General features: G+C 34.5%; 3 protein-coding genes and 1 non-coding gene across 8 annotated transcripts in view; 1 reads left to right on the top strand and 3 right to left on the bottom strand.

The window, feature by feature from the left end:
- The window catches only part of ARPC3 (actin-related protein C3), a 2465-nt gene extending 1853 nt beyond the window's left edge, over window positions 1–612 (bottom strand). The window contains exon 1 of one of the 3 annotated variants that reach the window (XM_021420822.2): window positions 54–612. The gene's annotated coding sequence lies outside the window, so the exon portion shown is untranslated. Of the gene's footprint in view, window positions 1–37 lie in introns of all 3 variants that reach the window. The other 2 variants (XM_021420823.2, XM_021420821.2) reach the window with 2 other exon arrangements.
- A 2748-nt stretch (window positions 613–3360) lies between these two features.
- On the bottom strand, window positions 3361–7147 carry LOC110410716 (monogalactosyldiacylglycerol synthase 2, chloroplastic-like). The gene is made up of 8 exons (XM_021420575.1): window positions 6519–7147; window positions 5647–5819; window positions 5018–5179; window positions 4779–4920; window positions 4458–4682; window positions 4302–4364; window positions 4134–4208; window positions 3361–4032 (listed from the first exon to the last, which is right to left on the bottom strand). The coding sequence occupies exons 1-8, from the start codon at window positions 6837–6839 to the stop codon at window positions 3772–3774; spliced, it is 1422 nt and encodes a 473-aa protein (XP_021276250.1). The 5' UTR covers window positions 6840–7147; the 3' UTR covers window positions 3361–3771.
- Window positions 7148–9621: 2474 nt separating this feature from the next.
- On the bottom strand, window positions 9622–9695 carry TRNAR-UCG (transfer RNA arginine (anticodon UCG)). The gene has a single exon. It is a non-coding gene; the product is annotated as a tRNA-Arg (tRNA).
- A 1357-nt stretch (window positions 9696–11052) lies between these two features.
- LOC110411541 (uncharacterized) lies at window positions 11053–15246 on the top strand. 3 transcript variants are annotated; one of them, XM_021421743.2, is made up of 4 exons: window positions 11053–11222; window positions 12142–12500; window positions 12742–14548; window positions 14657–15246. In XM_021421743.2, the coding sequence occupies exons 2-4, from the start codon at window positions 12154–12156 to the stop codon at window positions 15014–15016; spliced, it is 2514 nt and encodes an 837-aa protein (XP_021277418.1). In that variant the 5' UTR covers window positions 11053–11222; window positions 12142–12153; the 3' UTR covers window positions 15017–15246. The 3 variants fall into 3 exon arrangements, with proteins under 3 accessions (XP_021277418.1, XP_021277417.1, XP_021277419.1); XM_021421742.2 differs by having other exon boundaries at window positions 12742–15246; XM_021421744.2 differs by lacking the exon at window positions 11053–11222 and having other exon boundaries at window positions 12500–12652; window positions 12729–15246.
- The last annotated feature ends 553 nt before the right edge of the window (window positions 15247–15799 follow it).

The raw sequence follows: 15799 nt of genomic DNA, 5'->3' as shown, positions 1-15799 counted from the left end.
TATATATCTTAGGGGTCAAAAAGGGAAAGAAATATACCAGCAAAATTCCTTACAAGTTTTCTGGTTGATATTGACAAACAAATATGAACCAGGTCGGTGTTGTTTCAGGCAATCATAGGGTGGAAATGGGGGAAAACCGAGAAAAAGCCAAAGATCGACCAACTTACTGCCAACGGACGCTTTCAAGTTTGTCTGGGTCCTTGACGCATTACCAACAGCAAGTCAGCAATCTCGTGCCTTTGCATTGAGCTCAACTAGTTAGCTGGGCCGTAATGCTCGTATATGCCGAGACCAAGAATGACATGACAATCCCAAAAACTAAAACCCTCAAGAAAAAGGCCTTACCCACGTAAGATTGCTAGCAGGCCCAGCACGGTTTTCGGTACATACCAGTTATTAATTGTACAAAGGCATCTCCATTTCAAGTATATTGATTCTTAACTACCTATGATTTCTATGGGTTACACTTGTATTTGTTTTTGTATGTACATGAATTTTAGAGGATATTTCAAAATTTTTGAAACTTGAGCAAGATGGAATAGAGGTTGTCAAATACCCTACTTGGGACTTTTTGAAGCTACCGACAAAAGGGGAAAAGAAGAGAAAAGGAAAAGGGCGGGGCCACCGTTTGAGAGGCCTAAGCCGCCGACCGCTACAGTGTCAGGGACCAAGGAAGGGAAAGAAGGTTTAAAGAAACGGGTTGGTTAGTGGTAGAAGATGAAGGAGGTTAAAATGAAAAAAAAAATAATAAAAAAAGGCTTTTATAGTTAGGGTTAAGTTAGAATTTTACTATTGATCAAAACTAAGTCGTTTTATTGAGTAGAAAGAGGAATAAAAAAGAAGAGTTGGACCGGATCAGTTTTGGGCCAAATACAACCCCAATTGAAGTATTTCCTAACCCATTGTTTGACCTCTTAATTTTTTATGCATTAGTTAAAATTTATGAAATTACTTTGAAAAATCTTAAGAATAAAAAATACAATAATTAATTGAATAAATTTAATAATCACTTACCAAAATATTGGGGGATCCTAAGATTATTTTTCACAAAGTGAAATATTTCTAAATAATTAGAAAAGCATAGGATTATAAAATAGAGATTAAAATTGAAAATAATTTACAAAATTTCATCATTAAATTTAAAAAATTTAATAAGTGTAATTAATATTTATTTCATTTTTAATAATTTTATGATATAAATTATGTAGTTTATGAATAATTAATTTTATTTTATTGCATTTTCTCAATTTTAATTTTATTTCATTATTAATTTGAATGATCATAATTAAGATATACAAAAATTAAATCTTTTTGAAAATTAAAAATTATTAAAATAATAAATTTTCTCTAACAACAATGCTCAAGAAATTTTTTTTAAAATGTTAGTATTTCACAATAATTAACTTCAATTTATTATTACTACTATTATTTATAGTATTTCCAAATTTAAGATTACTCCTTTTACTATTATTACTATTATTTATAATATTATTCAGACATATTGAAGAATTTTTTGTACACTTTGTACCAAACTATTTCTTTACATTTGTACAGCATTGATTAGTAAGATGAAGCTAAAAATGTATATATGGTATTCAGTTTTATTTTTATTTTTCTTATCATATGCTATATACTTTTGTCTCGATTGTTGTTACGATATGTAATAATGTTTACAATTTTTAATATCAAATGTTGATAAAATTTCACGAAATTCACATTAATCAAACATTTAAAAAAAGTATGATATTAATATAATAAATTTTTCACTTATTGTAAATCTCGTTACGTAACGTAGATATATTTCTAGTCACTACTTGAATCTTTTAGCCATTTGACAACGGTTAATACTTCAAGTTTGATATCATAATTATTATGTCTCCAAGGAAAGTATAAGGTTTGATATTTAAGTAAAGTGAGTCTGTCATACAAAGTGAAATCCTGAGCTTGATTCAGCAACTATACTGTTGCTCTCCTTTGGAGATCATGAAATGCTTGCAAGCTTCGTCAATAATCAAGCAGTCGTTGCCAGAAACAGAAAGAAACCAACTGTCAAAACGAAACGAATGTAAGAATGGAAAAGGAGAGAGACTATAGATTGACCTTGAGGTTTATGGAAGTAATGAATTCTCGCCATATAGAATCAAGAGGGAGGCTGGCTAGGGTTCATCGGGTTTACTCCTGTCACTTGGCTTTGCCTGGGTTATACATATATAGTACCATATACAGCACGAGGCGGGAACCGACCAAAATACTGCCCGAGGCAGTTTATGAGCTGGCCTGGTGGTTGCTTGGTCACGACAGTTGTACTTGTTGTATCTTTCATAGTTTCATTAGAGTGACATATTTTACCCTTTTGAGTTACAAAGTAGTAAGTATTAAATTGCCTTCCCAAAGTAGTACTACGCGGCTAGTATGGCCAAAAAAAAAAAGAAAAAAAGAAGAAGAAGAAGACAGGGTGCTTCAAGAATTGGTCCCTCCATGACCAAAAAGAAAAAGTATTGATCCAACGTCTAAGCAATCTGTTTGTCGGCGTTACTCGGAAACAAGTTTTTTAACCCTTTTGAACACTCAGTTGGTTCAGCAAGTCTCAGGTGGAGTTACTGTGTTTGATATCTGTCTGTTTCTGGACTTAATTTAAGGAATTTTCCAATTTGACACGGGTTTCATTTCACAACTGCTTCCAGTAAAAGGAATTGGATCAAAATCAAACCTCTTTGGTGGACCTTTCCATATCCCTTCCCCCTTACATCCCTCCACCAGGGCTCCGTTGATGAGTCAAAACAGTCTGGCATCACACCACCAACCAGACACAGCCACAGGCTCACAACTCGGTTTCTTTACGCTCTTTATCTCAACTAAGAAAAACTGAAAAACTATACAGCTCCTACCAACTTGTAGGCTGTTAGGCACATCTCACACCATGATAGGCCTTTTTCAACATGATTTTCTTTCATCTTTGTCAACTTTTTAATAAAGAGTCAAAACAACCATTCCCTTTTAGTATCAGAGTCCAACACCCTCAAAAACATTTTTCGTCTTTTTTGGTTTTCCTTATTATGTCACTGCTTTCTCGGTAAGCTCCCTATTAAGACTATGCTATTTACTTCAAAGATATATAGACCATTCCATTGGTCGTTGATTCTTATTGGCTAAGAGTCTTAAATGCCTATTGATAGTCATGGAAGTTGACCTGGCAAAGCAGGGAATACACGGTTCTTGGCTTTTAAGAGTTGTCGAAAGAATAAAGGGGAATGATGTTGATTTAGACCTCTAGCCAATCAATTCTTATAGGAAAGCTATCTTTTCATGAATAAGATTTTAATTTGCCTTAACTTAGAAGGAAGCTTTCAACAAAAGTCATTCCAAGTTTAGCAGACATTTCATTTTACCCTTAAACAAGAGTCCTTAGGTAAGACAACAGACCAAATAATAATAAGAAAACTAATGTCATTTAAGGGGGGAATAGAAACAAAAACCTTAACCATTGCTACATAATGAGTTACAACAGCTTCAACTTCCACATACACCTAACTTTTCCCATATGTACCCTAAATAATGCCAACCCTTCAAAACACACAGAGCCTTTTTTCTTTTCTGTTTTTTTTTTGGATGACCTTACAAAACGCGGAGCGTGTTTCAGCAGAATTTTGCAGCTCTTTTTTGGTGACAAAAACCTCTGAGGCCAAAGAATGATTTAATATTAAAGCTTACCTGTACAGGGCTTACTAGGGAACAAATCTTAGTTACATTAGAAGATGTAGACGCTATCTATTATATTAGGCTTGTGAATGATGATGTCAACACATAAGGAATATTGGCTAGGGGCCCTCTTTGGCAGGCAAGCTCGTGGATGTCCTTTACAATATCGAATACGGCCTCGGGTTGTGCTAGTTTAAAAGCATTTTCTGACATTCTCTTGAGCTCATCTGTCTTTGTGCTGAACCATTCGGCCACAATTCTAGCTGTTTCCTTTGGACTTCTGGTGAATACTCCTGCTCCATTGTCTACTACATATGGTACATTGCCCTTTTCCTGCAACCCACAGATGAAGGGTAAATGCCAATAATATAGAGTTAAATTAGAAGCTATTAAAGCCATATCGTAATCGATGCAGTTACCAATTGGTTACTAACCTGCCCGGGAATGTAGTCATTGAGAACAATTGGAAGCCCCCTTATCAAGGCCTCTGCAATGGTACCTGGACCAGCCTGCAATCCATAGAGACAGATTAGTCTAAGCTATTTACATTAAGAAAGAAAATGCACAAATACCACAATCTAAATTGCATTTCATTTTCTTACTTTTGTAATTATGCAGTCAGAAGCTCCCATCCATTTCTCCATCTGAGTCTCAAACCCCCTGACCTACAGTGAAGGGAAAATTTTGTTTAAGGAGTGCTTTCATTTTGCTTGTCTTTTGCTTATATGTAATAAGTTCAAGTAGCGAAATCAAATTACCTTCACTGGGATCTTCCATTCCTCTGATTCCAATATAGAGACAAGGGATTTGTTTCGGCCACATATTATGATTAATTGCCCTATTGGTTTCTCTTGATCTTTATCATATAGTGATTCTCCTAGAGCAATGGCCGTTTTCTTAACAGGCCCCATCCCTTCACCCCCTCCCATTAGCAGAACTGCAGGCAAATCAGGATCCATTCCAAGCTCTATCCTTAAGTCATCCTACAAAAACAAGAAAGAAAAAAGCATTACAAATATCAGAACTCCCTCCAACTAAAGCAAGCATATAGATGAAGTGTTTGTGTCTACGATCGTCACCTTAGAAAGAACTGCACGGGCAAATGAAGGCCGAATAGGCAGACCAAAAACCTGAATTTGGGACTCCTCAAGTCCATCACACAATGCCCGCTTGGCAACCTCCTTTGACGGGCAGTAGCATCTATTAACCCCAGGGTGAAACCTGAACAGAACTCCAATTGTTAAGATATTCAGTGGCTTGCTACAAAGGCACATGTATATGACATAGAAATTCCAAACTTAAGACTTTGTCAACTGACCATGTCGGGTGGCAGGTATTGAGGTCTGTAATTACAGTGACAAAAACTACTTTCTTTTGAAGGCCTTGCCATTTAAGAACCCAGAGAGGAATGTGTTGCATTAATGGATGCACACTAATGATAATGTCCGGCTTGTACTCCATGAGGCCAGCCTCCACCTCTCTTCAAAGACAAAAAAAAAAAAAAAGTTAAAAATAAGGCCTTGAATCCAGTCATATTTTTATCAGTAAATTCAAACCCACTTATGTCAACTTGTCGAGCTTCAATTTTAAGAAATGATTTCATTTTGCTTGAACAGAAAACAACAATGCCAACAATCATTTTAGCTTCCATCAGTTTGATTAAGCGCAAGTGGGTAATAAAGAATTCTCTAGAATAAAAGCAAACGCATAATCATCAGTGAAAGTGACTAGAGAATCCTGAAGACCTCAAAACCTATAATATAATTGATTATTGATATAATAACAAGACTCAAAATTTTATTACATCTTGGTGACCAAATCAGGGTACCAAGGCAACACTTCATTTTATATTTATTTTTTTTATTTTTGGCAATCTTGACCTACTTGAATTCTTCAAGTTTTGGTGGAAACTGGAAGATGAAAAAGTAGTAAAGATGATTAACCTACTTGGCATAATAAGCAGCAATGGCCGCAAGATAGCAGCTATGTATCCATTTAGGAGACGTGCTGTGAAAGGCGACTTTCCAGAGCTGTACATGTTTCACCATGAACTTGTAGGACCTCTCCATGTCGTTCAATGGCCAGCCTGTATACTCTTTCCAAACATCTTTAACAATTATCTGAATCAAAAGACGTCATCCGGAGGATCGTGAGAAAAACAATTCACAGGAAAGAATGCTTAATTTAAAATGCAAAAAGTCATGAAACAAAATATTATATAGCTAAGGAATCAAATGTTATGTGCATATAAGATGCAGAAACCCAGACTTTTCCAAATTTGGGATTTGGAACAGAATTCAGCTATAAATATAGTTGTAGGAGAAGAGAAGAAATTTCCCAGAACATGAACAGGAAAAAGGAGAAAAGAGGATAATCAAAACAAGGGAAAAAACGTTGGGAACATGAAGAACATCTTATTTCTTTTTCGTTGCTGAAGAATTAATTGCAGAAGCCAAAATTCACTAACTGAGAATTAAATTGGAAGATCTAGAGGTTGGATATATATTGAAAACCTGGACTTGTTATGATTATTATAAAGAAGTAGAGACAGGGGACAAAACACAGAAAAATCCAAGAAGAAAATTGCTTGATATTGACAATTTTGCATTAGCTCTACATAAAACAAATTCACAAGGACACAAAATATCGTCAAAATCACTCATAAACATAACAAATAAAAAACTTGCAGACAATAAATTTTTTTTTCTTAGAAGCATTGGATCTATAACCAAAAGAAAACTAAAACATGAACGAAACAAAACTAAACCAAAAACAATACCAACACCATGAAAAAGCAATGACAGAATCAAGCAAATTACCCTGTATTCATCTCCAAACTCAATCCGGAAGGCATCACGGATGGCCTCAGCTGAAGCTCTATGGCCACCACCTGTATCACTCATGAGAATCAGCACATTCTTGGTTCTTTCAGCACCCATCTGCCTCAACTGTATGGTCCCATCATCATCCTCGTATTCATCCTCACTCTCATAAGAACACCTCCTTTGATGACGATGATGCTGAGGATGATGATGATAATGGCTGCTGTTGCTGCTACTGCTATAATTCCCATACACTCTCTGCCATACCTTCTCTGTAATGGAAGCAACCCTCTTTGGCGACGATACTTTCATCACCATGGCTGCAGAGGACAAAAAAAATGTTCCAAAAAAGGAAAGCAAGATATCAAGATACCAAAATCAACCCTTTTGGAGTTTAACTGTTTTAACTGTCAACTACCCTTTTCCCGCCACCGAAAAATGGGAGTTTTCCGGTGGAGAGAGAGGGAGGGGAATGGAGGTTTTAGCGAGAAATTTTGATGGTGGAGAGAGAAGGAGACAAGCAGAGGAGAAAAAATAATGATGCTGTTTAAGGTTTATGTTGAGTACAAGTTGGCAAAACGTGGAGGGTGGATAAGTGGCGCGAGGAAGTTATAATTATTTTTAGGGGAATTTTTTAGGTTCTGACGTTTGATTTGTGGGGTTTTAATCAATTTATAACCGTCAGATTCGCATTTTGTTTGGGAATGTTCGAATGAGAAGATTCGAATCTTCGCTATGTTTTGTACTTTTTTTTTCTTTTTTCAAATACGAGTTTTAAAAGGGGTTTTCTTTTTAATATTTTATTTTAATACAGTAAATCTTTGTTTTTATTTGGGTGTCCCTCTATTTTTGGGTATTTGAAATAAATGGCAGCTGTAACTTGAAAGACATCTATATGGTCACTAGGATTAATGTATATTTTGGCAGCTGTAACTTGAAAGACATCTATATGGTCACTAGGATTAATGTATATTTTATTTTTATAATCTTTACCCAAATCACAATTATTATTACATTAAATTAAGCTTAAGTGGCACGTTGATTGAGTTTTTTGGTTCAGTTGATTTGAATTAAAAGAAAACATCATTTTATTTCATGACTAAGTAAAGAAAAAGAAATTTGTGAGACTCGAAAAATAAGATCACGGCTATAAAAAAATTTAAATTTCAAAATAAAAATATGTAAAAGAAAAAAAAATACTTACATAGTGAAATAATTTAAGATATTGAAATTTTAAGATGAATATCTAACTTAGAACCAATTCAATTTTAAGATGAATAAGAAACTTTAACATCTCAAATTCAAACGTAAAAATAAAAAATAAAACATAAAAAAATTAATTTGAAATATATATGGAAAAAGTAAGAACTTTGTTTTGAAACATTTAAAAAAATAAACAACGAAAATGAAATTGGAAGACTATAATTTTAAATATTTATTATTGTTAAGGGTGAATTGAGATGATTTAGGATAAGAGAATCCTTAAATTGATTCTACCTGCATGACAATGATGGCTTATAAAATCTTAAACCTTCTTTAAACAAAAATTGCTTAATTTATCTATTCAATTATCGGAAAGGGAATTATTTTATACATTGTGAGTGAAATTTTTAAATTTCACAAATAAAATTAAAAGATTAACACATATTTTATTAAAAATTAATAAATTAATATGATAAAAAAATCAACAATATTACAACTTTACTTGTAACATATAAAAACTCAACAAAGATTTATAAAATAATAATTCAAGAAAGACGAAGATTAACTTATGACTGGGATGGCCTTTACTTAGAATGAATTTGAAAAAGCAAGATACCTGCAGCACAATCCAAATAATTAGAATAGAAGAAGCATTGTTGAATTAGATTACTTAAGAGTATATGAATTCTGGGACCCATAACTTTACTTTAGGATAAAATTTAAGTTCCAAGCTCCATACTCAACCTCAATTCCATCCTATATCTCAGCCTTTTGTGACGGGGAGACCACCTATGGCTATATATCACTCCCTGGGATGGCTGCCTTGAGAATGATTTCTGGAAGATCGAGATGCACCAGAAGGAGACCTTTTTCTGCTGGCCTGGAGAGCAAATAGGGGGAAAGAGTTAGAGATATGTGGTGGGGAGATTTGATATTTTTGGAAATTGCACAAACCATATAATTAAAGGGACAATTTTATTCCAATATTGGAGTGAGGGTCGAAGCAAGTTGAGGTGGCGGCCAGAGACCCAGTCAGCCTGTGATCGTGTGGAGAATTACATTTGGGATTTAGCAGCACAAGTTTACAAGCATCTTCTTTTGTCATTATTTACTAAAAAACTAAATCTTAGCATAATACTATGTCATTAACGTGTAAACTTCACTTTTATATTTTCAATTCTGATTTTCATTTTTTTGTTTAATTTGAAATAATTGTTTAATATGTAAAAGATATCACTATTCAAATTTGAAATTAATTCTATTCTTACTATTTTGAGATAAATTTGAGTGATCTTCAATTTTAAATTTTAAATTTTATTTTGATTTTCTTCTTCTTTCGCCTTTTTCGGTCATACTTTATCCTGATAATAACGGTAAAAACCAAAACAAGAGATTGTTTAAAGTGTTCAAATGTGGTTTGGAATCAAATATTATGAATCTAGGTCACAAACCCTTAGGTTGAAAAAACTTGATGTGGCATAAAAAAAAATAGAATTGTGATTGAATATTCTATTATTCTAAAATAAAAGGGTGATTCTCTTCTGGGTTCTCTTTCCTTAACAGTTCCCACATGGCTACCCCATTATTGAACTCAAAGAATAGCAAATCAATTCATCATATAACTAAGATCTGTTACTTCCTCCATCCTATGATTAAGCTAATTATGTTCGAATATTCTCTTACTTGAATAATAAAAAAAAAGACGAAAATTCCTATAATTCGAGGGGGTGAACGATATTTTTCTTTAGGTTTTTTTCCAACCACTATGACTCACAAATATCATTAATTACTAATTGAGAATAATTAAAGTAACGAAGGGGAGAAAGATTTGGCCTTTAACTGGGCCTTAAATTAAGGCCATGGAAGCCCAATAATAAAGCAGGAGTTAGAAAAGAATCGACCACAGTGGGAGTCGAACCCACGACCTTTTGATCCGAAGTCAAACGCGCTAATCCACTGCGCTATGCGGTCCTGGCTGAAACAATCTAATGGCATTTCTTTATATTAGTAGTTTTTTTCAACTACATCACACTAATATATAAATTATTTAATACTATTAGATTTATTAACAAAACATTTTTTAATAAAAATCATTCATGCATTATAATTGTTATTTATAAAAATATTATTAATATTTATAATAAATAATACTATTGAAAGTCATTTCGTGCGGTTAGAATACTTATTTACATATTGGATAAATTTTATTAATATTTAAAATAAAAAAGATTTAAAATAATAATTCAAGAAATATAATGAACAAATATGTATGTTTTTGTCAACGAAAAACTTTATCAATATTCGTGCTTCTATATATACCAGTATTTGTTGTTATGTTTAAAATTACATATAAATACAAATATTTCTCAAGTGTAAAGTGTGAAATATAAATAATTAAATTTGTAATATTTATATATAAATTATTAATCACCATTAGAATTAAGAAAAATCTTTTTTAATAAAAATCATTCAATGCAATTAAAATCTTATTAATATTTATAATAAAAAAATTAAATTTCAATCTTTGTGTGATATTACTACTTATAATTATAAATATTATTTATATAATAATTAAATATTACAAAATATTTTAAATGATAAATCAGCCATTTCGAAATATAATGAGTACCGGTCTTTGTGAGAGGATATCTCTTAAGCCATGATACTTTATCCAACTCGAGTTTTTCATTTTGAGTTATCTTTAACTAAACATAAGAATTTGGTTTTAAACTTTGGATTTTAATTTTATTTGAATAAGATATCTTAATTTGTATTTAATTTTTATTTAAAATATGAGATCATACAAGATTAATTTCAAATTTTGACATTTCTATTTGCATTATAAAATCTATTATCAAATATTACGAAATTTAAAAAACGTTTTATATGAGAAAAGTAAATAACATGTTTTATAACTTGAATGATAAAATTACGTTATAATAAAATAAAAAAATCAATATAATATAACATCATATTGATATTATATTATAAAATTAATTTTTTAATTAATTTTTTTAAAAAAAGAATTTATATATTGAGCTTGAATATTCAAGTATTAAATTTTTTAAAAACTAATATAATATTACTTTCTCATTATTTGGGAAAATAAATTTTTTAGATTAAAATGCCAAGCTCATTCTCTTAAACTTAAACTAATTTAATTATTACTTTAAATTAGCTTAATTAACTAATTAATTAGGGCATTTATCCACGTGTTCCATGCCCGGGGAAAGTCAAACACTGTACGTGCATCCACGGGTACTACTTACTGTAACATTTCCCAATATTATGTTTTCCTTAAATTCCAAAACAACCCCTTCAAGTTTATCCCTGTTCCAGTTCCAACCCTAACCCCGAATTTCGCTATTTTATTTTCCATCACACCCTTCCTTTTCTTACTTCGATAACTCACTCTTCTTTTTCCTAATTTCGCCAAAACCCCCAAACTTTAGGGTTTCTCCCCTCCTCCGACTCCAAGCACAGCACTTGCTCAATCTGGTAAAATATCCCTTTTAATATGTCTTTAAATATGCATTCAATTTTCTCTTTTTAAATCTAATTATTATGGTTTTTTTTTTCTTTTTGCATGCATTAGTTAGTTTAAATTATTTTAATTCTTTTGCATGCAATGGGAATTCTTGAAGCTCAGTGGAAAATGTAATTCAGCTTCTTGTCTAGATTGGTGGTTATTTGTTAAAGGTTCTTGCTTTTGATGGGTTTTTGCTGATTGGATGATCATGAACGTTGGTTTGGTTGACTTTGTTTAAAATTGTTTGTCTAGCTGACTAGCGATGGAGGACATTGACCCATTTGGTTTTTGGCAGCTTTTTCACCTGAAATAAGCTTAGATAGACAACGCATTTTAGCTGTTTATTTGTTTAACTTTTAGTACGTATTAAAAATTTTTGGTTAACTATGGGATGTTACTTTTAAATTTAAGTTTTTAGTAAAAGACGTTCTTTTTGTCATGTTGCGTATCATATGTTTTTTTTTTTACCTATGGTAGAGTTTGTTAAGTGGGTCCAATGGGTTAATGGTTAAAGACAATGTGCTCTGCTATGCTTTTGAGGAATACGTTGATAATCAGTCAATTAAAACATGTGTCTTCCACTTAGTTAAGTGAAGAAGACTTAACTTTTTTGGACCCTTGGTTCTAGCTAAAATGGCAACTCTTGTGTATCTGTTGTATGATAGGGGAATCTGAAATTTTCTATCTATTCTGGAATGTCTGGGTCGATATCTCCATAATCCATTACTTGCCTTTCATGCGGTACTGATGCAATGATGGTTGTAGGACCTCTCTGTAATAATTTTAATGTTTGGCTTGGTAATACAAGTTGTATGGTTAAAAACAGGTAATTTATCTTCTGCGTTTATGTAAAATATTTTTAAAATTTATTGTTCATTTGATTCTCAGAAGTGTTTTGGGATGGTGAGGGGAAAGCTGATCTTGATTTGCCAGTCTGGTGGTGATTTTGTGACAAAACATGATGGATCCTTGTCATATGCTGGAGGGGAGGCACATGCCCTAGATATCAGTCCTGAGACAGTATTTGATGATCTCAAGTACAAATTAGCTGAAACATGTAATTTGGAATATAAATCTTTGTCCATCAAGTATTTTCTCCCCGGAAACAGGAGAACTCTAATTACGTTGTCTAATGACAAAGACCTGAAAAGGATGTATGATTTTCACGGGGACTCAGTGACTGCAGATGTTTTCCTCACAGGGAGAGCAGGCTTTAATCCTCTATCTTTTGACATGCATGCGAACAGGTAATATCTCTCTACCTGCAATTATTAGTATCTCCCAAAATTCATTGTTGTTGCTACTTTTTAGTCATATTACAGTATAGGTGAATCGCGTTGTCATTGCATCAGCAAGCAAATTGAGCATTTGCTGAAAAAGTCCATGTTCTTTGATGAGTGTGAGTGTGCCTCGGTATTGTTGTGCATATTGATTAATTGTGGATTTTGCAAAATCTAAAGTTGCCTTAAGATCAGTCATCACTTGCAGGCAAAGTGGCACAAAACTAGCTGAAACTGTGACTACAACGGCAGCTTTACGAGCTGCTGTCACTGGTCCTGCTACTTACAAAGTTGCACCTGGCCTGAAGGATGTTCCCGTTGCTATAGCAACCCCTTCTGACTCTGCAAAAGCTGTCAACTCAACAATCCGAAGTCCCACCAGGGCAGCAATTACGTCAAAACGTACTGCTGTCCATAGCATTGCTGATGGTCTTTTTGAGGTTAGTGTTGCTGATGGAACTGCCCATAGCACAGATACAATTGATATGAGTGCTTCTCCTGCTGATACTGTTAAGAAACGAAGGCGCACTGCCTCCTGGAAAAGTGGTGCAAATGGTCTTACCATTGTGACTGTTGCTGACAATCTTGAGGAGAAGGGAAATACTACATCCCGGAAAAAGAATGCCAGGAATCACAAGCTCACTGTGGTAGCTGATAATATGGAGCAGCATATTGAACGCTGGGTAGATAATGCAGATTTTGACTTTGCTCTCCAGGACTCTAGTAATGCTTCACCAGAGAAACTGGTTGCCTCATGGAAAAATGGCATTACTGGTGAAGGCCAGGATTTCAAAAGTGTGGTGGAATTTCGTGATGCTCTACAGAAATATGCCATTGCGCATCGCTTTGCATATAAATTAAGAAAGAATGATACTAACCGTGCTAGTGGCGTATGTGCAGCTGAAGGCTGTCCTTGGAGGATTCATGCATCTTGGGTCCCATCTGCGCATGTGTTTAGGATTAAAAAATTGCACAGATCACATACATGTGGTGGGGAATCTTGGAAGACTGCAACGCCAGCTAAAAATTGGCTGGTGAATATCATAAAGGATAGGTTAAGAGATAGCCCACATCACAAACCAAAAGAGATTGCTAATGCCATTCTTCATGATTTTGGGCTTGAGCTGAACTATACACAAGTATGGCGTGGAATTGAAGATGCTCGGCAGCAACTTCAGGGTTCTTACAAAGAGGCGTATGGTCAGTTGCCTTGGTACTGTGATAAGATAGAAGAGGCAAATCCTGGGAGTTTTACGAAGCTTCTTATTGGAGATGATAGAAAATTTCAGCATCTTTTTCTATCTTTTCATGCTACAATTTGTGGTTTTGAAAGTGGTTGTCGTCCACTTCTTTTCCTTGAGGCCACCCCTTTGAAATCAAAATACCATGAAATTTTGCTCACAGCCACTGCACTTGATGGTGATGATGGGATTTTCCCTGTTGCATTTGCTATAGTAGATATTGAGAATGATGAGAGTTGGCATTGGTTTTTGGAGCAGTTGAAATATGCATTGTCAACTTCTCGTTCTATAACCTTTGTCTCTGATAGAGATAAGGGATTAATGAAGCACGTGCTAGAAATATTTGAGAATGCTCACCATGGTTACTCAATATACTACTTGATAGACAGCTTCATACAAAACTTGAAGGGTCCATTCCATGGAGAAGGGAGGGCTTCATTGCCTGGAAGTTTCTTAGCTGCAGCCAGAGCAGCCCGAGCTGATGGGTTTAGGATGTACACTGATCAAATTAAACGGGTTTCTTCAAATGCTTATGATTGGGTCATGCAAAATGAGCCTGAGTACTGGGCAAATGCATTTTTCAAGGGTGAGCATTTTAATCACGTAACATTTGACATTGCAGAGTTATATGCTAACTGGATAGAGGAAGCACGAGAACTACCCATTATACCAAAGGCAGAAGTACTAAGATGTAAAATAATGCAGTTGATGAATGGTTGTCAAATGGAATCGAGTAACTGGTCTACAAAACTTACTCCATCTAAGCAGGAGAAGGTACAAGAAGAATGTGCAAAAGCATGTGGTCTAAAAGTATTATTTTCATCTGATACCCTTTTTGAAGTTCATGATAATTCCATTAACGTAGTGGATATTGATAAACAGCACTGCAGTTGTGCGATGTGGAAACCAACTGGGCTTCCTTGTCGTCATGCTATTGCTGTCTTTAACTGCACAAGGAGGAGTCTATATGATTATTGTTCAAAATACTTTACAGCTGATAGCTTCCGATCAGCATACTCTGAGAGCATAAACCCTGCTTGTACCATTGCTCACCCCAGTGGAAATGAAAAAGATGGAATAGAAGATTATGAGCAGATAATTCCTCCATGCACCTCACGGCCATTGAGCCAGCAGAAGAAAATAAGGCGGACCAAAAGCCAGGGTATTATCAGAAGATCAGTCTGTTGCACTAGGTGCAAAGGAGTCGGGCATAATAAGGCTACATGCAAGGAAACCTTATAGGGAACACGTGCTCCCGCTTGTATGTATCACGCTGTACAGCTTTCATGATTACGTTATATATTCCCACTTCCTTTGAATAACATCACGATGGGCTCAGCATTTGCATGGCTAACGTGTGTTGTTATTCAAAGTTGCATATATGTCTTTAGGCTAAATTAGTTATAATATGAACCAATCTTACCATTGTTTCAAAAACCCATTTTGAAGAGCAACTAGCCATATTTCTGAAATGCCTCCTGGGCATCTGGTTTCGGAGTTATTAACAGTTTGAATGGGTTGTAGGGGTGGATCAGGGACAGGCTCAAATGCCTTCAACCAAATGGGCATTTGACTATTTGTTCAACCTGAACTAGGCATCGCCTTTTAATTCCCTGTAGAGGATGATGAAAGCCAAGATTTTCATTAACCTCCTCTGAGCTAACTCAGCTTCATACAGGGCTTGAAACCTAAGAACAAGTACAATGCTAGGAAATCTGGAAATGGTAGTAATCTTTAATCATCTATCCTCCATCTGCTCCATGAGGCAGTGAATGCCGTTTTGGTAGGCTCTTGCCATGGTTAATTGCGGTGGAAAATGCTATTAAGTAGCATTTAGCTGGGTTTTGTTACTAGGATTCCGTTCATTCATTAATGCCACTGCAACTCCTACTTGTGGTAAAGGAACAATCGCGGAGATTTTAGTAAGGGGTAAATGCCCAAACCCATTTCTAAAACCAGAAACTGCATTCCCTGGTCAAGACCAGTCTCTACTTCATGCAACCTCTACAGATGAACGATGCTTCT

Source organism: Theobroma umbraticum, unplaced genomic scaffold (genome assembly GCF_002168275.2).
Source record: "Theobroma umbraticum cultivar Fairchild unplaced genomic scaffold, ASM216827v3 scaffold_56.0, whole genome shotgun sequence".
Taxonomy (NCBI): domain Eukaryota; kingdom Viridiplantae; phylum Streptophyta; class Magnoliopsida; order Malvales; family Malvaceae; genus Theobroma; species Theobroma umbraticum.
This window is presented reverse-complemented; position numbering and strand designations above follow the sequence as displayed.

Excerpts from the sequence above, each read along its gene's own strand:
- LOC110410716 (XM_021420575.1), bottom strand. The coding sequence starts at position 6,839 with ATGGTGATGAAAGTATCGTCGCCAAAGAGGGTTGCTTCCATTACAGAG. Across the intron at positions 4,921-5,017 it reads AATACCTGCCACCCGACATG|GTTTCACCCTGGGGTTAATA; the intron begins GTCAGTTGACAA and ends AGTTCTGTTCAG. Across the intron at positions 4,033-4,133 it reads ATGACTACATTCCCGGGCAG|GAAAAGGGCAATGTACCATA; the intron begins GTTAGTAACCAA and ends TGTGGGTTGCAG.
- LOC110411541 (XM_021421742.2), top strand. The coding sequence starts at position 12,154 with ATGGTGAGGGGAAAGCTGATCTTGATTTGCCAGTCTGGTGGTGATTTT. Across the intron at positions 12,501-12,741 it reads TTTGACATGCATGCGAACAG|GCAAAGTGGCACAAAACTAG; the intron begins GTAATATCTCTC and ends CATCACTTGCAG.